This window comes from Chlamydotis macqueenii, chromosome 8 (assembly GCF_036417535.1).
Source record: "Chlamydotis macqueenii isolate bChlMac1 chromosome 8, bChlMac1.mat, whole genome shotgun sequence".
Classification (NCBI taxonomy): Eukaryota; Metazoa; Chordata; class Aves; order Otidiformes; family Otididae; genus Chlamydotis; species Chlamydotis macqueenii.
Window position 1 is genome coordinate 25556201 of NC_141563.1, and position 12529 is coordinate 25568729.

A 12529-nucleotide genomic window follows, 5' to 3' on the forward strand; every position below is an offset into this window, starting at 1 on the left:
AACTCAGTTGCACTTCCCATTGAAGGATCTCTGAGTGCCTTAAAAATGTTAGCGCATTTAATATAAGTAACCTGATATGCCATGGATTATGGTCAGCCCCATCCTGCAAAGGAAGATGGGTACCACTCTCCAGTCTTCTTTCCCTACCACAAGACCTTCCTACTAACGTGTGTAGCAATATGGCTTACTAAACAGAGAATTTTAAAGAAACAACATTCACGTTTTATTTCTTTAAAATATAAAGCCAAGATAACACACTGAACATATCCCACTGGATTAAATAGCTGTTGTATGTTGAAATGTGTACATCTTTTGTACATTTATTTCCATGACTTTAGATATGCTCATATAAGAGGTCAGCTGCAAAGAAAGGTGAAAAAGGGCAAGTCTAAACAGACCGGATTTTCTTTCCTGTGCTCTTATAAAAGCTGGATGATTCCTTCTTTCCTTTTATTTATTTAAGAACAGATAAGATTGAAAGGTGGCCCTATATGAAGTGCTCAGGGATTTTTTTAGAGATTCAGATAGTCATCTATCTTTCAGGCAGAATTAGGCCTTGAGCAAACCCCAATAGATAGAAACAAAGGAACTCTCTGGGAATGTAGTCAAGCCTAAAATTCCTAAATCCAGACTCTCTTCTCTCTAAAAAAAAATAAAAGACCAATCTACAGCATCCTTGAAGCAATAGCACATACTAAAAAGGAACCAAAGTTAGGATTTCTATACTCTGTCATCCTATCAGTCTTTTTTCCATGTAGTTTTCTACAGTCAACAAGAGCTAACTGGGCTGGCAGAGGAGACTACCTCAAGTTAAATTAGGAAACACTATAAAAGCATATTAGAATGGTGCAATGGGAGGGTTCAAACATACATGAAACATAGCATCCATCTTGCTCCCCTTCTACAGCACGGTGCTGCCTGGGCTTTTTCTGTTACATCCTGGACTCCACTTCTTAGCAGTATTACTAACGGACCCTATGAAAGGTGTTCAAATGTTGTTTAACTGGTGTTCCATTGCAGAAGGAGAATCTGACCCTAGGATAACTTGAAGCACTTAAATTAACTCCTGTCAGTTCTTCCAGTTTCACATCCCCCACTCTTTCATCACACAGAACACCAGCAAAAAAAATATAGCACCAAGAAATGCACTTAAGTCATTCTATCACACAATATACTGGATGAAAAAATGAGGCAAGGAAATGACCGTTAAGCCTAAATTTCTGATGTTTCATTTATAAAATAGTCAATCTTCTCTTTTGTTAATTATAAGGAGTCATAGCTGCCAGTCATTGGCTATTTTCTGTAACAACTCATTTGTCTGTTTCCTTTAATTTCCTGAATTCAATCTTCTAAATTTTGTCCAGAATAATACCTTATAAAAGCACACTAATGAAATGCCTCATTAGCTGCTTTCTTTTGTTACTTCTGTCTTGGCAATGCCACTCAGATTTCAAAGTACAGAAACAGCAGTACACCAGCAATTGTGAAGGACTTTGAAACGCTCTCCATGAAAGGTGTTCTAAAAATTCAGCACAGAAACTGCAAACTTTACTTGTGACCATAACTGTTATGTTAACAGTGCCTGATCAGAAAATGACATAAGCTGTTTCTTTTTCACTGTATTTAAATATTTTTAGATTAGTTTAAAATACACACACAAAAACAACATGTGAGTAGAACTCGGGAACACAGTTTTAGCTGACTGAAACTTAAGATTGTAGTTTAGAATAACCAAGATGATCTAAATTTCTAAAAAAAGAGCATAATTTCTGGTTTACAAAACCTTGCAAAACACGCACAGTTTTAACCCTATTTTATTCCAGTCTTTTCCATGCGCTGTAATAAACTTGAAATTAAAAGTGTTGCGAAGATATACATTGATTTAAGTATGTTTCTCTTAATGTAGATTAAATTGAACAAATAGATATGGAAATATAATGTTCTCCCCCTTTCTAAATCACCAAGTTACAAAAAATATTAATTGTTACATTTGATGTTATTTTCTTCTTCATCTTGCGAGGATTTTCATTACTGAGACAAGAGGCTTGGATTATTCCTTATATTATCACATTGTCTTTTAAAAAATATTCTGTCTTTAGACAGAACGTAATATGATGCTAATCAAAATAATAACCTTTTGTCCACTTGCAATTACGTATTTGTAAAGATTTAAAGAGCAATGCTCAGTTAGAAATAACATCTAGTCTTTCTTGGAATATGACTGATGATTTCAAGAAGCTTAACTGTGTAGAGACATATAAGTTATTTTAAGAATAAAAACAATCTCTTACTTGGTCCTCAAAGGAGATTGCCTGGGCAACATCTCTGGGAAATCCATCAATCACAATACCCTCTTCATCAGGGATCTGCATTAATCTCTGCTTTATCTCAGTTATGGTTGTTTCCTTTCACAGAGAAAATAAGTCATTAATTTAATATTGTAAAGGAGGTTTTCTTGATGGTGCACATTAATACAGCTTGTAGAAATCCTTCAAAAGTAAACATTAACAGAGAATCCACCGTACCTGAGGGGCCAGTTCTCCAGTAGTAATTATTTTGGCAATTAGACTCCATTTTCTATTGCTGCTTGTGCTGTGGATCTTCTTCCTTAACAGTTCACCAACTGATATGTAGTTAAATCCATAACGCTCTGCTATTTTCAAACTCTGTGTTCCTTTACCACTTCCTGGGCCACCTATTGATAATTATAAGCAAAACATTAAATTAATCTTTGATCTAAAGTACCCAACCACATCTGAAATCTTTGCTATCAGCACCAATTTTCCAACCATTATTCAAGCAGATCTTGCACTTGCATGTCTTGTTACCAGCCATCTAACTGGTCATAAAGGTAACAGTCTGTAAAATGAAGTGAAAAAAAAAAAATCTACTTGTAAATTAAAAAGAAACACGCTCTTTTAGGCTTGACTTCATTCTAAATCTCTTCCTAGAAAGGAATTTTTCTTAATTTGTAGCAGAGGAAGAGACAAATGAACTGTTCCGTTCTCAAACTCTGTGCATCCAAAGACAGAGACAGATAGTTTGATGCGTACTCATGTCAGAAAGAATCATACTTGGTCAAATAAGCCAATGAAATCAATGGACTAGTCATGAAATGGAACTAATAAAATCAGCACCTAAATATGCTTGCATGAGTTTCTGAGGTTTTCTAATTTTAAAATACAGAAAAATATTAACTAATCTGCTGAGATGTTTCCATAGTGATTTGGTACAAGGACTTCTATTGAGCCACGCACACTTCTGGTACCAATGCTTGAAGCATCTGATAGAGAAGGTTAAGTTAAGTGCAAATATAAGCATTTATCTGTAACATCCAACTAGTCAATACAGCTAGAGATGTTTATAAAACACACAAGCAAACAAATGAAAGAAAAACTATGTCTTATCCTTGTACAGTAAGATTATGACTGAAAAATATTTTTCCCTCATTCAGCTCACTTGCTGTTTCTCTCCTAACAGGCACATGCCTTCTCTTTTCCTTTGGCAGATTACGTTAGGTTTTACAGATATTCTTCCATTTCAGTTCTTCTACATGATCTAAATGGGCTTAATTTTTTTCAGCTTGAACTCTTTCTTTCATAGTCGGTTTAGCTATCCTCTTCGTTAGAATAAAGGATGTTTCCCTTTTGCAGATACACAGGCGTCTGACATACTAGGAGCCACCTCCTTCACTGAAGCGGCTACAAAGCAATTCTGCTTTGGCTCTCTCCACTCCCTCTGATGGTATGCTCAGCCCTCCCCATATGAAATGCGTTTCACCAAACCTTACACTGTTTCACTCCTGTATCAAAAATGTACAGATACAAATGTTCAAACAAGATAATTCCATGTAGTTTACAGTTTATCACAAGCTCTTGGTGATCTGGAATGATAGTAGGTTCAGAGTAACTGATTCCCAGTGTCTCTTTTCTTACATAGATGAAAACAACAGCACAAAGAAGTGCAGCTAATTGTTTGATGATTGCTTCCAGTTTGTATGGATCAGATTTTGCTAGGTGAATGAACAGGATTATTACTTGTTACTGGAATGTCTACTCACTCTGTGTAAACATTTCTGTAAGCAACCCTCTCTCCAGATATCAAGTCACATATTGCAATCTAACAAGCATAAGGTATAATGTATCTTACATATGTGTGTATTTATACATATGTGTAACATTCATTAGTATGAATTTATGCAGCTTTATTTACTGGCAATAACTAACTACTGAAAAAAAGGGGCAGTATGTTGTGACTGTGCTTTGGAGCAAAGGGTTTACAAAATACACTGGAGCCAATGGTGTGCTTAATTTCTGCAGACAGAAAACTTGCAAGGAAGGAAATTCAGTTTATTTCCCTGGAGGCTCAAGACAAGTTTGAAACATACTATGTTGCACCTCAGAAACAACAAAGATTTAAAACATTTATAGGTAACGTGCAGAAAATCAGAAACAGAAAATTTGACAACAAGGAAAATAGTATCTGTATTCCAGCAGAGATACAAAAGGTGCCAGAAACACAGAACTGTCACCTGAAAAACCATCAGTCTCTGTAAAACCATGAAATAACTGAAAAAAACCCTTTTGAAACCAAGTAGATAGACTTTACACTCCTGTTAGGTAGAGCTTTGCTTTGCCATTAGAGAGAAGTAGGGGAAAAAAAATGTAATTTGGCACTTCTGTTCTTTCAATTTAGATTTGCAAGCAGAAAAAAAAAACCAACAAATTAAGTACTTGCTTTAATGTTCATAAACTTTTCATAAATTTGGGGTTTTTTTTCAGTCCAAAAATATCCCTTATAGCAAGCTGGGATTACCCACTTACAATCTAAGGGGAAACATTCAGGTAATAAAATAAGATAAAAGTGATAGGGCAAAATTACTTTCCACAGCAAATCATTATAATTTATTGAATTATGTATCCATTCCTGACTCTTCACTAAATCATACTGACAAACCGTTCACAAGAAAGGAAAATCAAATCACTTTTGTTTTTCATTCTTTTCACTTATTCTGTTGTTATACATTATTCAAGATAAGCTTGATTATTTTATAGATTTCTTAGAAGATGTCTAGACTAGTGAACATTTGTTGCATCTAAAATTATGTTTGCTAACTGCTTTCACGTGAAGATTTGTATGCCCAAAAAGTTTTACTGAAGCAGTTGTTTCAATCTAGTTTTGTCAACAAAAGTTCAAAATTTAAATTTTGCTTATATTGTTGTAAATTCAAAATAAATTCATGTAATAATAAGATTTCTGAAAAGACTTATGATTTTAAAATCTAGCTGTGGACTGGATTTAACAACCCAACAGGCCAGCTGACTGCTGACAGCACTATCTTTGATCTATCCTTTAAACTTTGATTATATAAGGCAAACATATTACTTTCATATTAACTAATACTTTTAATTAAATGTGGTTTAAAAACATATTGAATTATGGGGCTAATAACACCAGGGAATTCTGTTTTTTAAGATCTTTGTATTCAGGCAGCATCAATAGTAAAAATGTGTTTGTCAAAATATGTTAGGAAGCACATTTTCAAACAAAATCTAGTTTCCTAGTGTTATAATGCCTTAGAAACTTAATTTTCCAGTGATTCAGATGTGTGCCTTCCTGGCTATTTTCATCCGATTTTTCTAAAATCCAGTCACATACTCACTTTGCAGCTTTGCAGCTTTACATTTCACCAGAAGACTTTTCGGCAAACACATAGGAAGAACAAAACCCCCACCTTGATAAGAGAGTTCTCTTTTACCTTGGAGCTACCTGGTTCATCACAAGGATGATAGAATTCACAAAGCAAAGAATTTGTAAAACCCTTTATGGAAGCATTCAAAAAATCTTGGACTAATGCATTATTAAAAAAAAGTTCACCTAATATGCGAAGAAGACGACAGGTCTTTAACTTCTATTCATTTCAGTCCCCAACAATGAATGGGACCAGTACCAGCTGAGCTAGGCAGCACGGCTAGTTATCACCAGTTAGATATAAATAGCTTGCTTAACTCACTTTTACGCTGGCATTTTATGCAAATTGAAAAATACACAGTACATTTTTTGTGTACAATATTTGTATCTTGAAATTAATAGGGTGGGGGTTTTTTCATTTTTGCCCTTTCATTCAGTATATTAGTTATTCTTTTATTCTTTCCAGTGTGTCTTTTCTCAATAGAAAGCTGAATTTGGGAGAAATTTTCTTGATACTGTACAAAATTGGACAACAGCTGCTAAGCTACATATAGTATTGTATTTCTATAATAGACAGATTCAGAGAAACTCAGTTGGAAAATAAACCTGAAATAGCCTTTGTGGAATGTTTACAATGTTCGCTATATAGACAGGGAAAAAGAAAAGCTCTGTAAAATCCATGGTCTGTTCACTATATGCTGGCGTTCGAGGATTTCACTTCAAATACCCCTGCACTCAGTTCCAGAGGCCAAGGTCAATCTCTTTTTATTTCACATAGATCAGACCTTCATTCATTACTGCAAGAGAGCTACATGGATTTCAATGCATTAAGAGCTGTCTGTGGTCACTGAAAAGTTTTTCTCCTTTATGAAAAGGAAGGCTAGCTAATTAATTAAGATAAAAGAAAGGCATATGTTATTTCTCCATCTAATGCAAGCTTTATAGTAACGGTGCACGGAGAGATCTGCATGGTGAGATTTTTAATTCTGAAACAAAAGATTAAGAAAATTCAAATGCCTAAGCAATTGCCACAAATATCTAGAAAAACATCTGGTTTTCTGTCAGTATATTCCAGCATCACATTTCCAAGAACTGCTACATGCAGAGCCTAGAGGACATGCTGTTCTTAGAGATCCCACTCTATACTACAGAGAAGACATTTCTATTCTTTCTTACTATACTACATACTATTCTCTGTTATGGAAGCAATACCTCTCTTTAATATAAATAAGACTTTATAGACTAAAAATGTGATTCTCCATCATGTGGCATCTGTGCTGTAACTATTTAAACAGTCCAAAGAATCACAGAATTAGGCCTGGCAGTAAAATTTCAAAAGACAACTATCCCAGATGACAAGGAAATTAATTCAAAGAACTTAAATTCAGAAACACAATAAAACATTGATTTAGACTTAAACTGCAGCTATTTCTTAATAAACAGCATGCTTGTCTGAGGCTGGAAAGTACAAGTGGCTTAGAAAGGACACTAAACAGCACACAAGAGAGAACTTGGGGAGAGAGCACAGTTAACTAATGCTAACTGATGGCTCACTTTCCCTGCTGGTGGCACAGGATTCATTTGCCAAACAGATCTAGGGATTAATTTATCAATGCAATGGACTAGTGACCATGTACACTCACTCCAGCTGGATGTATGGATCAGTTTTCAAGGTTCTAAATACAGAGGACAGCAGTTCCCTATCACCTTTCTGAGCTGGCTTATCCAATATTTTTAAATATCCTTGGTTTTTTTTGTGAGCAGCTTTAAGTACATCTATGATACTGTTTTAGTTCAGATCTGGAGTATGCTTTGGAAGCTCACTTTGGTTCATGTGGTGAAGCTGTCTTGAAATGCGTGACTGGGTTCATTTTAGATTAAATCAAACCAGCATATATGCTCCATAAGCAAACCATGAGCTCTCCAGCCGCTCATGGGTATCCAGTCTACAGAACACGACCACAGGTGCCCACTGTAACCCTTAAAACACTTACAGCTGGGATGCTGTATCCTCAGCACTAACAATTTCACTTTCTGATACACTCTAATGAGGGTGCACCACTTGCTACAGCAGATGGAAAAATTGTATTTAAGTACATATAGGCATTCAACAGATTTGCAGTGTAAATAAAAAGGCAAATAACAATCTTGTCAAAATGACTCTATCTTCATACCTATGACAAGGATAATTTTTGGTCGAGGTCTTGCAGGATCAAATACATCATACTCCTCAATTAGCTCAGCAGTTTCAGAGAGATCGGTGTCGCTTTCTATGGAAAACTGTTGGATTGGAGGGAGTCGGTCATACCGTCGGTATGGGAAGTTAGAATTATCAGGCATCACTGTAAAATAGTAAGATAAACTGGGAATTGTGGAAATACACAGAAAACTCAAAATCTATTGTGTACACAGATTTAAGTAAGTATAATAAATAAACATAAAGTATAAATATCTCCTAATTTTACAATGTGCTTGTTGTTAGTATATTAAATATTCCTTGCCTCTGTTTACCTGATTTATTAAACTGGAACCACTAGGAGCCAGTTTTTTGGTGCTTATTTACAAGCACATCAGCTTTTCTGTGAAAATCTGCCCAGAGCACCCATAGTTTGGCAGTGGCCTCTGAGAAGAAAAGCATTGTATTGTGCAGATAACCTGTACTATCAAGCAGAACTCTTTTGGTGATACATGTTGTACACGGAGACAGTAGTCTTGGTAATTAGTTTAATGAAATGCTGGATGGCAAGGAGGAATAACTATGGCAACTGAAATATGAAGTAATTACTCTTTGTTAACATTACAAATAAAATAATTACAGGTATTGGTGTGACATTTGCTTAGATTTTATGACACACGCCTTTTATTTATGTTTATCATTTACATTGTGTTTAGTAAATCACCATATAGCTCCAGTATAAACTAGAAACTCAACCTAGTGTAACTGCATTCCAGTTATTATGTACATCATCCATAAGGACCAACTTAAATATAAGCCAAGTGCACCCAGTCAACTTTGCCTCTATCTTTGCAGATGTTTTAGGTAGGATACGAGAAATCTGTCCAGTAATGTGTTAAATGTTACACAGCAAACATCCATAATTAAGCTGCAAAATTATCACCATTTCCTCTCCTGCACAGCATCCGTCACAGGAGGAGAAAAACAAATGCCAGAATGCAAGGAGACAGAATCCTTGAGTCCTCTGCCTACGGAAAATCAGAATGAGGCACGACCCGCTATAGAAGTAAGTATAAAATAATTCAGTAGTGGATGTAAGACTACCCACAGTACAAGAAATACAATGATTTTTATATTTAAGACATTACCATTCCTGAAAAAAGACCTCCTGGATTGTCCTCCATTGAGTGGAGGCAGGGTCTTCTTTTCTGGGCTGACAAAAGTGTCCCATTTCACTTTTTCTGGCCCTCCAAGCTCTTTCACTTTCTGCAAGCAGCTTTCCAAATATTCAATTGGGTCATCGGGTTTGTAACACATTAATCCATTCAACAGACTCTGCAACATAAGATCAGAAATACACACTATAATAATAGATGGAGGAAAAACCAGACACTTTTACTTTGAATTTTACTTTATACAGGGAAACCTCATATTCCTTGTATATTCAGACTCTGCATTTCAAGCCAATGTGTGAGAGCAAGGCCTGCAAAAATTGTATGATTTTGATTTGCCAGTGTCACAAAAAATATTCAGAACAGGAAGCTTGTGGCTATGTCTTTATATTTGTCTGTTTGTACTGTAATAAAAAACTGAAAATAGTAAAAAAAAATTCCCTACATTTTTCTTAGAACTACCACTGGCAAATATACGCAGAGCAATGCACAAGCTAGATAGCCCCAAAAGTAACGTATATTGTGTAGCCTATTAGATCACCAAAACATATCTTTTCCTTAAAGACCAGTGCACCCACAAGTATCTTATCCATATTCTTGAGAAATAACACTTACACAAAAAATGAAAAAAATATTTTTAAATATCATGAGAAATACTCGAATATCATCTTGATCGGTATTGGAAAAAAAACCCAAACCCAAAGTTCATAGGTGTCTCCAGATTTAATTGAACAGAAATTCCCAGCCATCAGAGAATCCCTGCCTACAGCACTAATTCTGCACCCATCGTTCATATGGGCATTACGGGGAGCGTGGAAGAAGGAACGCCAGGCCCTCCTCTGACGCACGGTAATTGATTTTCCTTGACAAAGTGATACATAAGTCATCACCTCACCTCTCCACAAGACAACTGCATCCAGCCTTCTCTTAACAATAAATGTCTTTCAGGGCAATTCCTGTTCCTTTGCACTTTTCCTAATTCTTGTGCAAATAAATTTGAGGGTCACAGTTGATATTAGTAATAAACATAAATAGCTCCAATTCAGGATTTGTTCAGTTATTTGTGATCTACAGTTTATAGAAGAATTGTTATTTACATACATTTGTATTTACAAAATAAGATACAATTTATATGCATCTATGCACTTATTATACTACTTAACTGATAACAGCAACTAGCCATCTATGTTTGCACAAGATGTGCACCATTTTTTAAATTTTGCTAGCTCTAGCTTTAGGCTCTAGAGAAAAACGGGTTTGTCTCCATCTCTTGTTAAACCATTCACATTCTAAATGTGTGAGTAAAACACTAGCGTGTTCTATGTCTTGTAATTTTCAAACACATTAAAAAATGTCTAGCTTCAGAACCGAGCAGGGAAAATACCTGTGTGACTCTGTGTGTGTGGTATATAGACCACATATATAGACATATATATGTTTGATATGGGAAAAAAATATATACATATTGCACAGAGAAGTAATTATCAACCACTAGCAGCAGGTGACTTGCAGGAAGCTAAACAAAACCTCACTAAACACTTGTGGGCTTTTTCTTCTCCCAGACCGATGGAAATCTGGAGAAAACCTGAGAGAAGCCTCCCCGCCCGAATTCCTGGGCAGCGCGGCCCGGGGCCGCTCTGCCCTGCGGACGCACAAGTTCGCTCCCTCCCCGGGCGGCTGGAGGAGCGCGGGGGCTGACGGCAGGTGGGCAGCGGGCAGCCGCTCCCCGCCGCCTCCGCGCCCGGCCCGGCGGGGCGGGGCCAGCCCTCCGCGGCGCGGGGCCCCGCGCAAGGTCCGCGCGCCGCAGCCTCCCCCGGCCGCTCCGTCCTTCCGGCCACCTTCAGCCCGCCGCGGGGTCCCAGCACCCCCCGACGGGGCGGAAAACGCTACACCCCTCAACCTTCCTCCGCCTCGCTTACCTCGAAGAGCTGCGGGATCTCCCTGCGGGCCAGATACTCCTTCGCCTCGCCGGCGCTCATACCGCCAGCCGGGGACGGGGGCGCGGGTGGGCAGCGCCGAGCCCCGCGCACGGCACGGCACGGCGGTGCAATGCGGACGCCTCGGCGCGGCTTCCGCGGGCGGGCGGGCGAGCCTGGGCGGGGGGGGAGGAGGGAGGCAGGCTGCCCGCCTCCCCGCACGGAGGGAGTGAGAGCCTTTTCCCCCGGCGGGCGGGCAGAGCGTGCGCAGGCTGCCGGGGAAAGTTTCGGGGGGTGCCTGCGGCGAGGCACCCGCGCGGAGGCGGTGCGGGGTTGTGCCCGGCTGTGAGCAGCGGGCAGGGTGCTCGAGGAGAGATCGGAGTCCCCCTCCGCGGCAGGCGCCGTCCGCTTTTGGCGTCCTCAGGCGCGCTCCGCACTCCGGGAGGGCTGCGGCGGCGAGCGGGGGGGGCAGGGGACACGGCGTGCGCGGGGGTGGTGCGGGCTTCCCGGTATCCCGCTGTCTCTACCTTCGGCAGCGGTTTTTTTGGCGTTTTGGAGAGCAGGGCATTTCATACGCGTTGGGCTAGCAAAAGGCCGTGAGCTGTGATCGCTCCTGAGCATCGGTGATCATGGGGTCCAAGGAAGAAACCTGAAGGTATCTCTGGTCCAACCTCCTGCTCGAATCAAGGGCAGCTCTTGAGGTCAGAGCAGGTTGCCCAGGGCTTCATCTGGTCTCTTCTTGCAAAACCTCCAAGGGTGGAGACTGCATAGCCTCTCTGGGCAACATGTTCTTGGCTGGCCTCCTGGTGAAAAAGGTTTTCCTCTATTTGGTTAGCACCATTGCACCAATGCGAAGAGCCTGGCTCCATCTTCATGATAACCTTACAAGCCTTGGAGAGCTGCTGTTACGTCCCCTCTAAGCCTGCCATAGGGTGAACAAGCCTAGGGCCCTCAGTCTCTCCTCAAGGGCAAGTGCTCTCATCCCCCACCATCTTCATGGCTGTTCATTCAACTCACTCCAGTTTATCAACATCTCTCTTTTACTGGGGAGCCCAAAATAGGATGCATTTTTCTAGATGTGCTCTGAGGAGTGCTAAGAAGGGGGTAGCTTCTATGATAGTCTGTAGCATACTGGAAGTCCAAGTAGATTATTTCAGTGGCTTAATTGTCCTATATAAAGTCTGATGTTCCGATTAGATTTTAATTTTGTTGATTATATTTTCTAACACAACGTCCACGTAGTTTCACTGATGCACACCCTAACAGAAACAGATTACATACATGCAAGCTTATCAACAACAGTGATCGACTGTTTTCTGTATCCCAGTATTTTTCAGACATAGGATAGGTCTTCTCAGGAGTCTTTTGAGAAGCTTTCCCCTTCATGTGTGATTTGTGGATGAGTATCATTTTGATAAGCTTCTCCCTCTCATTTCCAGCTATGTTCCCTGTTTTGCCGCTTCTGTAGTTAAGCTGCCCTCTCTTTCCTCTGCCCTGCCTCTGGCTTTTTATGTAGCCACTTTCTCATGGAGAGGCTTCCAGTCCTTGTTCATTCCCTAAAATGCTAAATGCTG

The 12529-nt window shown here is 39.3% G+C and overlaps 1 protein-coding gene across 1 annotated transcript in view; it reads right to left on the reverse strand.

Moving 5' to 3' along the window:
• The window catches only part of AK5 (adenylate kinase 5), an 87969-nt gene extending 76608 nt beyond the window's left edge, over positions 1-11361 (reverse strand). Inside the window, exons 1-5 of the mRNA XM_086753182.1 lie at positions 10959-11361; positions 9016-9202; positions 7866-8033; positions 2526-2695; positions 2292-2405 (exon numbers count right to left, since the gene is read on the reverse strand). Coding sequence (XP_086609308.1) covers positions 2292-2405; positions 2526-2695; positions 7866-8033; positions 9016-9202; positions 10959-11018 — 699 coding nt within the window. The 5' untranslated portion in view covers positions 11019-11361. The remainder of the gene's footprint in view (positions 1-2291; positions 2406-2525; positions 2696-7865; positions 8034-9015; positions 9203-10958) is intronic.
• Between the last annotated feature and the right edge of the window lie 1168 nt (positions 11362-12529).